Raw genomic sequence first — 16,098 nt, 5'->3', positions numbered from 1 at the left:
GGTATTTTTTTTTACAATTTTCAAACTAGTCCTTGAATTTAATTCAACTATTTTTCTTTTTTCATATAATACACGTAAGTTTGGTACATACGTGTATCAACGGATTCGTTAGACTTTCATTCATCCTCGCTCTATTTTATTTATTCCCTCAATATGAAAATTGACAGAATTTTTTTTATTCGATCTTCACCCAATTACTTTTCACATTCAATCCAAACGTTCCCTATTTTTTTCCTTTTTTCTTCTTCCCTTTTTGATATAATATACGTAAAATACGTTTTCTACAAAGATATATATATATATATATATATACACGTACATATGCATCGAAGCTGATATTTTCAAAGGCGCTTTTAGCATTAAAACAGTGAATATAGGCAGCTCGTTTGAAGGAACGTTCGCTTTACCACTCACTTATATTGAATATATCAGAGAAAATACTTGACACCTTTGAGTTTATTTAACTCAAACGCAAACACAGAGACTGCGCGTGATATCGATGAAAGACAGAGGTTCTTATGGTCGGTTTATAGATCTCGAAAGTGTCGTGTTAAACGTAAAACCTTTACAATAAAATCAATTAACAATTCTTTTATTTTTCTTTTTTTTTTTTTTTTCTTTTTGTAACATTACAATTATCGCAACAACGATGACAAAATACGTTCAAAATTTAAAGAATACCTATTAGAAGAAAAAAAGAGAATAAAACAAATGATAATAATAATAAAAATAAAACAATAAATTGAATAAACCTTAAAGACTTTTGAATGCACACGGACGTCGATGATTTAAACAAAGAAGGAACGAAGCACAACTGGCAGTTAGTTAGTTATCTCGAACTCGATGATATCGATATCGGTACGTTCGGTGTCTGGTAAAAATTCGATCATACACCTGAACGACATCGATATCACCGATTGGATCGTTCAGGTGTTACGGAAAGAGAAAAATAAAACAAATAAAACTGATGTTATACGTATACATCCTGTGCCTACGTGACTGTGTCTCTATGTATATCGCATGCATACATACACACATACACACACACACACACACATATATATATATATGTAAACATATACATAGAAACGCTCGAAACCTGATAAGAGGAACGGCGTCGTCCTGTCTGTCACACGTCGTTGATTCTCTCTTTTTCCCTGTCCTGTTTGCCGAACCGTTAGCACGATTCCGAGACGTGACGATGATTCTTTTTTTCTTTCTTTCTCTTTTTTCTCTTTTTTCTTTTCTTTTTTTTTTCAAACGAAAGAGAAAAGGATAGAGGATGATGATGATGACGAAGAAGAAGAAGAAGAAGATGTAAGAAATATCTTGTTTTTCCGGATAAACTTCGCAACTCGGCAAACTCGGCCTGTCTTGTGTAAAGCAAGTATGACGTGCGGAACCGTGGTCTTTGAACCAGGTTATTCTGAAGAAACCATCATTTTAAATCCTTGTGAAATTAATGTTTGTTTCTGTATTCAAGGATTTGACGGAATAATGGACGTGGTTATTTCGTTTCTTTCTTTGTCTTATTCTCAATCTCAATCTCTCTCTCTCTCTCTCTTTTTTTCTCTCTTTCCTGTTAATTCTTAGAATTTTGAGAGCACCATCCAACTAGAGAGATAATAATAAACAATCGAGACGTGTTTTATTCGATCTTTTCGTAAAACCGGGGTAATATTAGTTTGATGTATTGTTACTACCAGCATTCAATAAAGAGATGAATCAAAGGGATAAAGTGAGATGAAAATTTTAGTCGACGGAATCAACAAGAGAGAATGATCGATGAGCCGATGACACGGGTCAGCGATATGTAATTTCATTGGAAGCGAACGCGGCCAGCCAGCTGCGCGCCACGACCAATCAAATTCGTCATAGTTTTCTTCTGACGCGTTTGAAAACATGAAGAAGAGTAAAAAAAAAGAGAAAAAAAAGAGAAAAAAAGAGAAAAAAAGAGAAAAAAAAAAGAAATAAAAAAGGGAACAGTAAGTACAAAACATTCGTATTAGATAGAAACGATAAGTGGATCGATAAAATTTCGAATTTTTTCGAAGGTCGTCGTACAACTTTTTATCGACGATAAAAAGTCCATACCGTCGATAAACTATAATTGAGGATATTTTCAATGTTTCGTATCGCGGATCCAATCGATATACTGCGTGGCACCTACTTATTCGTTTATCAAAAAAGAATGTGTGTGTGTGTGTGTGTATATATATATAATTTTTTTTATTGTCGAAGATGTTAATTCGAAGGTAAATAAAAATCTAAAAAAGAGAGTAAACGCCTGTTTCTCGGTGGGTTGCGTCTGACACGCTTCTATACATACATATAGGTAAAGGTATAGGTATAGGTATAGGTATAGGTATGTATGTATGCATGTTACACATACGTACATTTACGCGATACAAAGGATGCATTGATATTCCTACCGGCCACGTTTCTCCCCAACGTATAATAATAAGTTAAGCACTGTTTCCCTTTCGTGTATCGCATGCATCGTAGAAAATGAAACCTTGCCTCGAAACACGTTGCTTTCGACGTTTAAGTATAAGCCGTTTTTTAAATAGACCAACAAAAAAGGAAAAAAAAAAAGAAAAAGAAATAAGCGTTCATTAACGATTTACCATCGGTTTTTCTTTTTTTCAAAGACGCTATGTTAGATAAAAAAAGAAACAATTTCTTGCATTAAATTAGGTCGTCAAAATTATTATATCGTAAAATTTGATAATTTTCTTGTGATTAATATTTCGTAGGGTATCATTTTTGTTTCATTACATCTGTAAGTCTTTTATGAATTAAAAAAAAAATAATATACTTCAATGTTGTACCGATATTTCTATCGGTTTATTTGGCCATTTGTTAATAATCGAATATTTTCTTATTTTCTTGTCAAGTCCATCCCACCCTCTCTCGATCTGATTTAAGTCCGATCATTAAGCTGGTGTATTTATAACTTTTCGGCAATTACACAACGACCATTCTTGAACGATCATTGATTTGTGTTTGGGGTCGTTGGCTTAGTAAAATTGATACGCTTTCGAAATGCCTATTTTTTTTCAGTACTTTCTTTTAAATTATTCTTCGAAACGTTTAAATGGGTCATTCGTATTCAGTAATAAATTTTAATTTTTTTCTACACCATAACATTCGAGATAATCCAAATTTTGGGTTAACATTTCTTTACCTAAATATAGGAAAGGAAAATGAAATATTTTCACTACTCCGTCGATCGTTGTATCGTAGTATCGACGACAATCTCCTCTTATCAGAGTTTACGCTCTTATCTCGAGTAATTCGAGTGATTTGTAGAAAAATAATCTGTTTTATTAACCTACACCGCTCCCACCCCCCTTAGGGTGTTAATAATCTTGATACATTTATCGCATGCACTTGTTAAGGTATTTCGTCGTCGTCGTCGTCGTCATCGTTGTAGCCGTCATTTAAAAAAATTATTTCGCCTCGTAGTTATACACGAGAAGACGCGATTTTATCGATCGATTCAAGGAAAATTGTACGCGTTTACGATTCGAATGAAATCGAATAGTGGTACGTGCGAAATGGCACACGTCACGTACGCATGTACATACGTACGTATATATCTATATATACGAATAACAAACCTCCTGTTATACACACGTAGGCTCTATATATTTATATGTGTGTATTTATATACATGCATATATACATATATATATATATATATATATATATATATATATATATATACGAAAGATTGTTAAGCCTACCTAAGATTCTCTCGATCATTCTCGCGATTATCCGCGATCACGATTCGAACGAGCGCGCAATTCGTTCATGCGGAAAGTAGCACCCCTTCTTCTTATTCATCCTTAGAATATACGTATCTAACAAACATAGGCGTAACCAATGGTCCAAGGTGGTTGCCTTGCCGCGGGCTATTAATCGTAACTATCGACAGTATGGTAAGATGAAAATGTGTTCCTCTAGCTTACTTTTACATGACTTTCTTATTTCTCAAACTCACGACAATTCATTGGTATCGTTTATTTAATATTTTTCTCGTTAAATAGATCAAACTATATATTTCGTTCGTGAAATATATATATATATATGTGCACGGATAGATACTTGTTTCGTTCGAGTATACAAACATATGTATATTAAAATAGTCCAAGAAAATGCACTATATATTGTAATTAACTACATTATGTGAAATAATCTTACATTTTACATATGGAATTTCCCTTCTACGCCTACTAGCTTACTCGAATGCGCACACTTTGTTTCCGGCCTACGTTACACGTAAAGATAATCAATTAACATACATGTCGTGTGTATCTCTCTCTCTCTCTCTCTCTCTCTCTCTCTCTCTCTCTCTCTGTGTATGTGCATCTTTATGCACAATAATTATGTAGTTATAAGCAGATTAAAAAGAAAACAATATAAAGCAATTTACGTTATCTCTCTGGTAATGTCAAATATTCAAAAAAGAAAAAAAGATAAAGATAGATAAATACACCTATATAATCGCACGAGTTCTTATATCAAATCAACGTAAAATATTTCTTCCTAAAATACTCTATACAATTAACATAAATAATTATAGACTGGTGAAATTCTAGAAAATAAATTCCGTCATACCTAGAAGGTGTTTTACGTTCAAAAAGAAATCTTCAAATGAAGATAAAAAATATCGAAAATTGTAAATAGTCGACAATACGTGTCGATTTCTCCACTCACGATATAATAATATCGTCGTTTTATCATAGTTCGATATAATAATAATAATACAACGACGAGAAAAGAAAAAGAAATGTGAGAAACGAAACGCGTTACGAGAAGATCGAAGAGTAAAAAATATACGAAGTTATTCGCGTTTTCATCGACGTGCCTTGTTTATATGTGTGCGATGAGAGGAGGTAGTAGGCCAGCACCATATACGGTTCCTTCGTCCGTGCAGCTACTGCTCCTGCTGCTGATGCTGGTGCTGTTGCTATTGCTGTTGCTGTTGCTGTTGCTGTTACGGAGTGCCTGACCATTGGCCGGACGAAAAAAAGAACAAGAAGACGGATACAGGTTCGTACCGTGGAATCGCGAACGCTATATGTTACGTTCCATGCGTGAACGAATACATAGATAGGATACCGCTTTTATATCGGTACTGCTGGATCCATTTTGAAAATGACGAAATATTAATGTTCTCTTCTCGATTATATTTATCGGAGCTCCCACGGATTTTTCTTTAAAAAAAACATGTGTGCATTTATAATTATATATATTTATATATATATATTTGTAATCCTTGCGAAAATATACGAGACTCGATCGTGTGACTTGAGAGATTTACTGCGTGTATGACTTTGTGTCTCTTTGAGAAAAAGAGGAAGGAAAAAGAAAGAGAAAGGAAGAGGGAATGCTTGAATAAAAACGAAAGATAAACATTGAGGAAGTAGGTGCTTTAAAACGAAGAAACCAACGAAGGAAAAAAATCTTCCATCTTGTTTTCGTCTTTTCCTTTTTCTCCCCCCCCCCTCTCTCTCTCTCTCTGTCGTACTCGTTTTCTATCTTCATCTTTTACATCTCAGACGCGTGCGCGAATCACGAAACAGATGTTAAACACGTGTTTTTACTTATACATCGCCACACTCTATGAATCACTGATATTATCAATGAAATTTTTTAATTGTAAAATTTGATACAGTATTAAAAATAAAACAAAATGATATTCGTTAAATGATGTCTAATATTTTTTACTTGAAAATCTTCGCAATTACACGCACATTTATATAGAGCTACGTATATACATAGATAGATGTATTCGATACTATAGATCTATATATATATATATCTATATATCTATATATATATATATATATATATATATATATATAAATTCATATAAGAAACATGTATTATTCATATAATATGTTCAAGATCGCGCCAACAAATCGTGGGCGCGTATGTGTAGGTGAGAAATTGAAAACTGGTTTCGGTGTCCGCATCATCTACAAAGATGAGACGAACCAGAATCGAGACGTCACTCAGCTCTCTCTCTCTCTCTTTCTCTCTTGCTTTCTCTATCTGTCTGTTTCTTTTTCTCTGTTCGACGTAGTCGATAAGAACGAATCCTTCGAGATAAGACGTCGGTCTGAAAAGTATCTTCCATGAAATATACGTGGGAGCGATAACGACGTAAAAGAAAGAGAACGAGAGAGACAGAGGGAAAAGAAGAGATCGCGTTGACACTCCTTGAGTTTTATATGTTTCTCTCTTTTTATGAAAGAAAAAGAAATATGTATGTTTCTTTTAATGATTCCATCAATTAATTCGAAAAGTTAAAATCGATGATCTAAACGAGTCGAATATATATATACATATACGTGCATGTATTTCTTTTTCTTTTTTTATTAGTAAGTATATGAATCCGATGACAAGTAATGATTGCATTATTCTACGTTTAGAAGAGACAGTTTAAATCTGATAACAAATTGATAATTTGTTGCTTCCGTTGCGCAAACATACGAATGGTAGGAGATAGATCTGAAACGACGTTACGAAGAAGATTTCTCACGAATCTAATCTTGAAGGTGGGACAGATAACATTTTCTATGATATATATATATATATATATATATATAATCTCGTCTATGGGGATTTGAAGGAGGGATTTAGAAAAAAAATGAAAAAGAAAAAATCAGGTAAGGTTTCTTCATAGCGAGAAACGGCGTAATTGCTACGGTCAGAAGATCCATGATGAAGAACAAAATGAAAAATGAAGAAATGAAGAAAGGATAAGAGATAGAGAGAGACAAACAGAGGGATAGAGAGAAGGAGAGAGTGCGTGGCAGGAAGTGGCTAATACTAACGGATACTGTCCTCGATACGTGCGTTAATGCCATAATCCTATTACGATACTGAAATGCTCCTATAATACCAGGCTATAGGCAAGAGAGAAATAGAGATGAGATGAAGAGAAAGAGAGAGAGAGAGAGAGAGATTAGGATCACACGAGTCATGATAATCGAAGCTCGTTTATAAACGTCGTCTTTTTAACCGATATGAAAATCGTAAATATATAATAAATATATATACATACATATGTATATGTAACATCAATTTCTAGATCTCGTACAACGATGTATTATTAATTTATGTTCCAGGATCTACATATGCGAAATCTATGAAACTCAAATATAAATTTTCGCTATACTCTATACGATATAGATCATTTCAATTGAAGCCTCTCTCTCTCTTTCCCTCTTCGTCAACGTCAAATCGATTGAAAGTCCGAACAGCAATGATCTCTTCGATCCCACATTCTCAATACGATGACCATATATGTATATATATATATATATATATATATATAGTTGTCGATTGACTTTCTTACGATTGTACGAGGTCGTCGTTGAATTAATCGCGAGAGAAATATCATCGTTTAATCGTACGTACGTAAGTACGTATATTTTACGTATAAATGCATAGACGCTAAAATATGTATAAATAATTATGTACTTACGTATATATGTAAACACAGAATGAGAAAATGAGAACGCTAAAAGTATAGAACCGTAAATCGTCATATTCTCGTGATTACTTGGAGCAAAAAAGAAAGAAAAAAAATTTTTTTGTTTACGATCCATTCTCTTACAAAGCATGACGAGGATGAGGACGAAGACGAGAATAAATTTTACCACTTCCAAGACCTTCGTTCATCCACTCTATGCTCTCTCTCTCTCTCTCTCTTTTTCTAACGAGATGGTAAAACCATAACTAATTACACCCACGCGCACCTTAAGGACGCCTTCGTTCGGGCTCGGTTAAACGTTGCTGTCACGTGATCAAGGAGCGCCAACTACACGCCTATCTATGCTTGTAATAACTTTTGTCTACTTTCTGTTATTCTATATCGCTTACGTTCCAAATTTAATAGATACTGTATCTAATTTAATAGTTTGCTGACTTTTTCTTTTCCTTTTTCTTTTTCTTTTTGTATTATCCCCTCCTTACCTCCCAACCTACCAGCCTCGTAACAAGAGGAGAAAAGTTTTTTTAGGTAGAGTTGTTACACTTGAAATATTTACTTTTGAGTACTTAATCTTATTTAAAATACTTGAAGCACTTACTTTTTATACTCTCGTTGAAACAATCTTTCGGTAATCGTCTTCTTAAAAATCATCCAAGATTCGTCTAACCGGCGTTGTTTTATCCCTCATGTTGTTTTTGTCCACGTTCGACGTAGATTTTCATATTTGTTAAACTTCTTTTCGGGGAAGAGGGAAAGAAATGAGGAAGGAAAGAAGGGAAAAAGAAAATAAAGAAGAAATCAAAAAAAAAAAAGGATCACATTGAGAGAGTCGGAAACGTCACTCCATTTCACTAATGCTCTTCTAAACTTTGCCTCTTTCTTCTTTTCTTATCTCTTTTTAATTTCTCCTTATATATCATATATATATACTATATATATATATATGTGTGTGTGTATTTGTTTGGCGAATCACGCAATTAAAGAAAATTCACTAATTATACTATAATAACGAGAGATGATAAACCTATAGAACGTTTGTTGTTCGATCTGTAGTGATAGAAAAATGTCGTCGCGTTTGTTTACACGACGGAAGAAATATCGAAGGGTCGATAGAGGAAAAGGGAGGAGCGGTTGGGGACGGGAGAGTGCAAGAGAGAGAGAGAGAGAGAGAAAAGGAGACACACAACCTTAACGATTCACACGACTTACACTCCGCCATCCAAAGACTGACTGAAGAGCCGGGACGGTGTGCGCCACGAGTACACCAGTTTACCACTCCAACGACCTTTTTCTCCCTTCCCCTTCCTCGCACCGATCGGCCTACCAGCTCTCGGCTGTTTCCTTTCTCTCTCATTCTCTTTCTCTCCCTCTCTCTCTCATTCTTTCTATCTCTCGTTCTTTCTCCTTCTACGTTTCTCGTACGGCCTATGAAAGCAAAGGCAGCTGACTGACTTATTCTCGTGGAAGGAGAAGCAGTTTTCAAAGTTTCCCGCGGTCGCCGCTAGGTCGTCGCCATTTGGCGCTACGAGCGAGCCCGGCCAATCGCTTTTCATTCGATCGTAAAACATTCAGGATTCGCTATGGCGGTAATTTGAATTCGATCGATGATATTTTATTAAATGATTTTATTTTTAACCGTTTAATTAAGCGCCACCGAACGATGTTTGATTATGTAACGATTACGTTGTTGCATTTCTTTTCTTTCCTTTTTTTATTTATTTATTTATTTATTTTTGAAGGCGACGAAATTAAAGACAAATGTGCAGAAGATCATAATTCGAATTTGAAGGATAATGAAATTATTTTATTTTTAGATGTTCAAAGGAACGGACGACTGTTGATTTAACAAGTTGTTGTTTCTTTCTTCTTTTTTTGTCTTCCAAGAAGATCATAATTCGCAAAATAATAAAGTAGTTTTATTGTTAGTTGCTTACAATAGATCGAAAGATGGTTGACGAGTGAAACTTATGGTGGAGTTGTTGTCATTGTTATTCCTTTTTGTTCTTTTTCCTCTTTTGTTCCTCTTTTGTTCCTTTTTCATTTGTCTTGTCGAATAAAACGCGACAAAAGCGAAACGAATTCGACAAAGATCATTATTCGATGGTAAAACAATTCGATTTTCAGCTATTTAAACGCATCGGAAGATGGTCGATAATGTAACAAGTTATTGTTTTTGTAGTATTTTTTTTTTCACATTTTGTCCTCTCATAATGTACGAGACAACAAAAAAACAAATATATTTTAACAAAAATAAAATATGAGACAAATTTAAAGGAAATAATAATTCGGAAAAATAATTCTACTTGAGGCATCTAAAACGCGTGATTGATGATGTTACAAATTATTGTTACTCTTATTCTTGTTGTTATTGTTGTCGTTTTTTTCTTTTCTTCCATTTAATCCTCTCGAAAAAAGTTACAAAACGTGAGAGACAAATTCAAAAAAGGATCGATCCTCTGACACATCGTCCTATCGATGGACGATGGAAGATAGTACTTGTCATTCATCTAAAGACTCGTCCTATCTCAAGGTTACAATCCGTCAAGGACGATAGGTCTCGTACATCGGCTCCGCTCGATTCAACTCCTTTTATTTCCCCCCCCCCTCTCTCTCACTCTCCCACCTCCCCGTCAAAGAGAGAGAGAGAGAGAGAGAGAGAGAGAGGGCAAAGAACATGATTACGCATTTACGAGGTGGACCCACCTCGAGCTACTACCTGCCCTCACGAGAAAACGACGGTAATGGAAGGGAGAAAGGGTTCAAGGACGAAAAGTATAGAGGAGGCCGTTTACTATAAGGATAGGGGGTAAGGGAAGATCAATGCGTATAATCCAAAGAGGAGGATAAGAAGAGGAGTCTCGTACGAGAAGATGCGGTTTCGTTCGTGCTGTATAATCCCGAATTCAGAACCTGTTTCTGGCCCATGGGTCAACAAAGTTCTCTCTCTCTCTCTCTCTCTCTCTCTGTTTCTCTCTCTGGAATATATCGACCTTACCTCTCGTCGTATGAATTCCCTTTGCTCGTCGTCGTCGAGTGCCTACTCGAGCACTGGTTACGCTACTTTCGACGACTTTATGACTCTATCCTGCGTTCCAACGGGACGTTGAACAACAACATCGAGGAGAAACGGCATGCAAAGGATCTCTCGTAACTGTTTACAACGTCAACGAATAATAATAGCACGTGTCCTTTCGTTTATCCGCTTCGTTCATTATTAAGGTATCTATCTACCTATCTATTTATCTATCGACGATAAAATTTTCAAGTGTACATATACGTATATGCGTGTGTGTAAATACATTGGTATGAATAGAATCCATAAAATAGGATTACGATGTAGTGTTCCATTGAAAGTTAATAATTATTGCGTGAAAAATTATAAAAATTGATATTATTTTCATAGATAATTAAAATTTGAGAATAAATGTTTTCGTTTTATTTTTTTAACTCTTACATTTATTCGCTTATCATATTTATTATTAATATCTATTTAATTATAATCTAACCATATAAAATAATCATAGACGTACCATTGAAATATCAAGACTTAATAAATTATCCGTGATTAGTTCTAAGGTTCTATAAGTGACTAAGTTCTAGAAAAAATGTAATACACCTATGTATGTAAATGTAATAATAAACTAGTCGTTGAAAATCAGCTGAAAATAAAGACGTCAATCGTTCGAAGAAAGATAGCTAACTATTTGGACGAATTGCAGTCGTCTCTCTCTCTTTCTATTCTCCTTTCAGATCCTCTTATCCTTAATCAGCTTCACGAAGCGCTCGTCTCGTTACCAGGCACGAGCTAAAACCCTAAAGAGAGAACGGAACCGATGATTGTGTTCGAGCAAATTGCGAGAAAGAGAAGAAGAAGAAGAACGTAGAATCGTTTAAAGTAAGCGTCAATCGTCGGTGTTGAGCAATCATTATATTCAACTAATTTCTTTTTGATATACATAATACGTAATATATATATATATATCATATGTATCTATGCGTTCGAATCGTATGATTATGATTCATACTTAACCATATGCGATAAGAAAAATTAAAAAAGAAAAAGAAAAAAATTATTTCGCGATTCCTGCGATAATGCGATATGTATTATCGTGTTTTGAGCATGTATTCGTGTCTGATCGACGAATTTGATCTAGTAAACCTTTATTAATAATCATTATTGTTATATCGAATACAATGCAATAGACAAATCACGAGGATGACAACGTTTTTAGTTAGTTAGTTAGTTAGTTAATTTGTTAGCCGGTTGGATAGTAGAGCTTCGCCTACGACTACGATTACAACGACTACGACGGTGACGACGTTAAACTAACGAACAGGCTTGAATATATAGTGGTATTAGTGAAGTATAAAAACGTCAGTGCATTGCGCCGCAGCACATTACAGTTTCACCACGCAGTTGTTTTCGCGTCGTAACTAAGTAAGTAACCACGAACACGTAATCGTATCCGTCACATTGTTTGCCGGTGATCGATTAAATTCGATTTTATTTCGAACTCGTACCCTTTTCTCTTTCTTTTTCATTTGTTTTTTATACACTTGCATCTCTGCATACACCAACACGAACAGAAGAGAAAATTCAAGATGACGTATGCAAAGTTGCTACTTGCGCTTGGGATTTGGATGATCTTGTGAGTGTTTCTTCATATATACATGTTTATATATATATATATATATATATATATATGTATGTATACATGAAATGATGTGTGTATGTATATATATATATATATACTCACACATAGCACATAGATATTAAGAGACCAATAGAAAGCGAGATATATCGGTTGTTGTTGTCGACGTAACCGTCTACGTGGCTTAACTATTTCGCTACTGCGCTGCACGAAGAAGAAAAAAGAAAGAAAAACAAACAAAGAAAAAAATAGCAATCGTAATATTTCGCAATCTTTATATAAAACTATTGCAGCACTAGCGAAGGTCAAACGGACGATTGGTTGGGCGGATTTAAAATGGATTTGAGTGAATTCCAACGGGGAATACAACAGGGTGTACAAAACTTACAATATAACATACAACAGAACGTGGAAAAGTCGTTGGCCGACGTAAGAAAGCTAACCGCAAATATCGAAGAGAACGTTCAGGAGGCAATTAAGAAAGGTAATAAATTGGAAAAAAAAGAGACATGCATTTTCAATCTCCGAATAAATCTTTAACGGTTTTTACATTTTTTTTTTTGTTTTTTCTTCCACTATAATGGAGATTCTATATTCTTAAGCGGATGCAAGAGAAAAAGAAAAAAGAGAAAAAAATGGAAACGAAAGAGATCCTTTCACTATCGACCGAGACCGTTCGTTCGTTCGTTCGTTCGTTCGTTCGTTCGTTCGATCGATTCAAGGAGAACGACGATCGCGTTCATCGACGACCTCCTTCCAATCATCAAACTTCGTGATAATATCAAAGAGGATCTCGATTTATATTACGGGAAACTTTTATTACCGTGATTTTACTCGTGATATCCCCCGAGGTGTCTTATACGCTCCTTATCTTCAATCAAAGATCCTTTTATTTATTTTTTTTTTTTTTTTCTTTCCTTTTATCCTCCTCAGTTAAGAATCCTTTACGAGTGACTTATACTTTAACGCACGATGCAAGAAGATTGCATCGGTTAGAACGACGATAGGATTTAGCTGTGACCTTTTATTGAAAAATGTTTATAACATTCGTTAACCGGCATCTTTGTTAGTTCGCGATCGTTAATCATAATGATGGTGTAATTTCAAATGATAATAATAAAATATTAGGTATATGACAATAAAATACACCCGTCGAATCACATGTCTCTATTTAAATACCGAAAAGGAAAATGAAATATTTTCACGCACTTCCCTGATCGACGCAACCCTGATGTCGCACCGACGACAATCTCCTCTTATCAGCGTATACTCTTATCTCGATTTTAATTCGAGCGACTTATACAAATATAATCCGTTTTATTTCCCCTTTGGTTTTAATAATCTTGCTTATTTTGTTAACATTTATTTTTCTTTTCTTTCTTTTTTTTTTTTCATATTTCAACATCTACCAATAATTTTCTGACTCATCGTTTATATCACGTCCGAAATTCTTTTGGGAATGATTTATTTATAACTTTTTTTGTTTTTTAATTATTACCTTTAGGAGAACTGAAAAGTTACGCAACCGACGGTAGTACGATTATCACGAGTGGTCCTGGTACGATTATTACTAATGGTGGTCTTGGTACGTCAAGGATAATCACGTCAGGACATCTCCCTAACGGTCAACCATACTCTTATGACATCGAGGATAAAGTGATAGGTAGAACTTTTTATCACACCGAAAAATATTACAATCAGACGAAGGGAGGAATCGACGTAACCGGCTATACTTTAGACCTTGATGATCCTAATGCTAAACCCGTTCCGCTTAAGCCACACTCGTAACATCCTCGTAACGAGCACGGCTACAATAATAATTTTTTTATCCAAAAAAAAAAAAGAAAAAAGGAAAGAAAGAAAGAGGGAGGAAAAAAGGTTATCCCTTTATCCGCGTAAAATTTTATCGATACATGCGATATATTGTTTTTGCAATTATTGTTAAATGTAAAAGTAAAGAATAAAGAGCTATCGAAATAAATGCTACGTGACAAAAAATTTCTCTTATTTAATTTCTTTTTTAAATCCGATTCAATGAAAGTCTTAGAGCTATGGTAAAACAAGAAAAAAAGAGCAACTCGACGAGTGATTTGTAAGATTTTATCGATTGTGCTTACACGCTTACAATTAGCGTTAAATGCAAAACAGAAGAAAAATAAAAAGAGAAAAGAAAAGAGAACAATTCCACGGCTAAGAAAGAAAAAAAATATTTCGCGAGAAGAGATATTTATCTCATTCTTCTTTTATGAATTCAAAAGAAGAAAAAAAGAAACCAAAAATAAATGAAAAAATATAAAAGAGAAATAAGAAATTTCGCGACGATCTATATAAAAAGCCAAACGGGAAAAAAAAGAAAACGTGTATATACAAGGATGAACAAAAAAAAAAAAAGAAAAATAAAAAGACAAAGAAAAGGAAAAAATAAAACGATCCTTATCTTACTAATTAAGTATTCCGTTCTCATAAATAATGCAAGTGCCTTTTGGTACGTTCGAAGCACCACTGTGTCGGTTAAAGGAACGGACTCGAAGACGTGAGAAAAGACGTCGAGAGGAACCGAGGGGGTGAAGGAAGGAGACTGGGGAGAGGAGGGAGGGTGGCGGACGTAAATTTTGCTTAAAGGAAGAGAAAGACCGAGGTAATAAAGAATCGTGCGTCGCCAGGTGGAACGATGTGCAAATTACAAGGAGGGGTTGGTAAGGGAACGGGGTGGGGAGAAGGAAGAGGACGGTAGGAGGGGAGGAAGGTACACGACGAGATCTCTTTTCGATGCGTAGACGCCAAATCAAAAGAATGTGTATAGTCGAACAAAGATTTTCAAATGCACTCTTTATAGGATGAACGAACAACACGCGTACATAGATAAGTAAATAAATGCATGTTTACGAACAATGACGTATACGATTGGACGGAGTTAATGATAAAATTCGCGTCTATTTTATGTTACAGATATATGCATACTTCTTTCATACTTGCTTTGCATTATCTTATTGTTATTGCGATTTTATTATTTAAACGTTAGATCTATTAAACTCGCTATATCTTTCTATAATGTGTATATATAAATAAGAAGCAACGAAAGGTGGCAATACGACCCTTTCGTAATTATGTAAGTAAATACTTACGTGAAACATCCTTAAAGGACTTAGATGTGGGATCATTGTCTTTTACATTGCGGCCATAATTCCTGGCTATATATACACATATGTATATATATACACACACACGTGGGCGTAAGAACAAGAAAGGATGGAGGAGTTCTCGACCAGTCTATTTAACTCCTATCATTTTTTTCTCTTTTTCTCTTCTCTCTCTCTCTCTCTCTCTCTGTCTTAATCTCGATACGCGTTGACTCGTTAACATGAGATGTTAATCTTTACCTTCATTTTCATGGAAAGTCTCACGATCTTTCTCGTTCAAGCTGTCCTCCCTGTTACATTCGGGTCGAGATGAGGATTCGAACGTACAAAAAAGGTAGGTTTCGTTAACGCATGAAGAGAACTTTGCGATTACACATACATACATACGTACATAGGTACGTATACATACATATATGCTGAATGAGAAGACCAAAGAGAGCTGTAGTTGGCGAATATATATATATATATATATATATATGGGGGGTGCCATAAATGGCAATGCCCCCAGCTCTGCCCCCAATCGCGGTTCTCGACGGATTTCTCCTTATTTCTCTCTCTCTCTCTCTCTCTCTCTCACGCATCTTTCTGTCTCTTAGTTAACATGAACGTACGTAATCGTTTTCCTCCTCCGATATCTTACGATCGATTGGATGGATTCCTCTATAAAGAGATCTGCGAGATAAATCTCTCCGATAGATAGAATCCAAGAGATGATTTTCATGGAATAGTATCGCTTTGGTCTTCTTACGCGGTTGGCTAATTGAAACGTAGATACTTAAAGATACGTGGCGTAGCG

General features: G+C 35.0%; 2 protein-coding genes across 5 annotated transcripts in view; one reads left to right on the top strand and one right to left on the bottom strand.

The window, feature by feature from the left end:
* Sema5c (Semaphorin 5c) overlaps positions 1-8,779 on the bottom strand; it is a 54,805-nt gene extending 46,026 nt beyond the window's left edge. Inside the window, exon 1 of one of the 3 annotated variants that reach the window (XM_035884827.2) lies at positions 8,109-8,779. The gene's annotated coding sequence lies outside the window, so the exon portion shown is untranslated. Of the gene's footprint in view, positions 1-752; positions 798-8,108 lie in introns of those variants that run through there. The other 2 variants (XM_035884825.2, XM_035884826.2) reach the window with 2 other exon arrangements.
* Positions 8,780-11,788: 3,009 nt separating this feature from the next.
* LOC118449821 (uncharacterized) lies at positions 11,789-14,129 on the top strand. Of its 2 annotated transcripts, XM_035884894.2 has the most exons (4): positions 11,799-11,948; positions 12,098-12,159; positions 12,456-12,646; positions 13,667-14,129. In XM_035884894.2, the coding sequence occupies exons 2-4, from the start codon at positions 12,113-12,115 to the stop codon at positions 13,948-13,950; spliced, it is 522 nt and encodes a 173-aa protein (XP_035740787.1). In that variant the 5' UTR covers positions 11,799-11,948; positions 12,098-12,112; the 3' UTR covers positions 13,951-14,129. The 2 variants fall into 2 exon arrangements, with proteins under 2 accessions (XP_035740788.1, XP_035740787.1); XM_035884895.2 differs by lacking the exon at positions 12,098-12,159 and having other exon boundaries at positions 11,789-11,948.
* The last annotated feature ends 1,969 nt before the right edge of the window (positions 14,130-16,098 follow it).

This window comes from Vespa mandarinia, chromosome 19 (assembly GCF_050613455.1).
Source record: "Vespa mandarinia isolate Hongniang chromosome 19, ASM5061345v1, whole genome shotgun sequence".
Taxonomy (NCBI): domain Eukaryota; kingdom Metazoa; phylum Arthropoda; class Insecta; order Hymenoptera; family Vespidae; genus Vespa; species Vespa mandarinia.
The sequence above is the reverse complement of the archived record's forward strand: the minus strand, read 5'-3'. Positions and strand labels throughout refer to the sequence as shown.

Excerpts from the sequence above, each read along its gene's own strand:
- LOC118449821 (XM_035884894.2), top strand. The coding sequence starts at position 12,113 with ATGACGTATGCAAAGTTGCTACTTGCGCTTGGGATTTGGATGATCTT. Across the intron at positions 12,160-12,455 it reads CTTGGGATTTGGATGATCTT|CACTAGCGAAGGTCAAACGG; the intron begins GTGAGTGTTTCT and ends AAACTATTGCAG. Across the intron at positions 12,647-13,666 it reads TCAGGAGGCAATTAAGAAAG|GAGAACTGAAAAGTTACGCA; the intron begins GTAATAAATTGG and ends TATTACCTTTAG.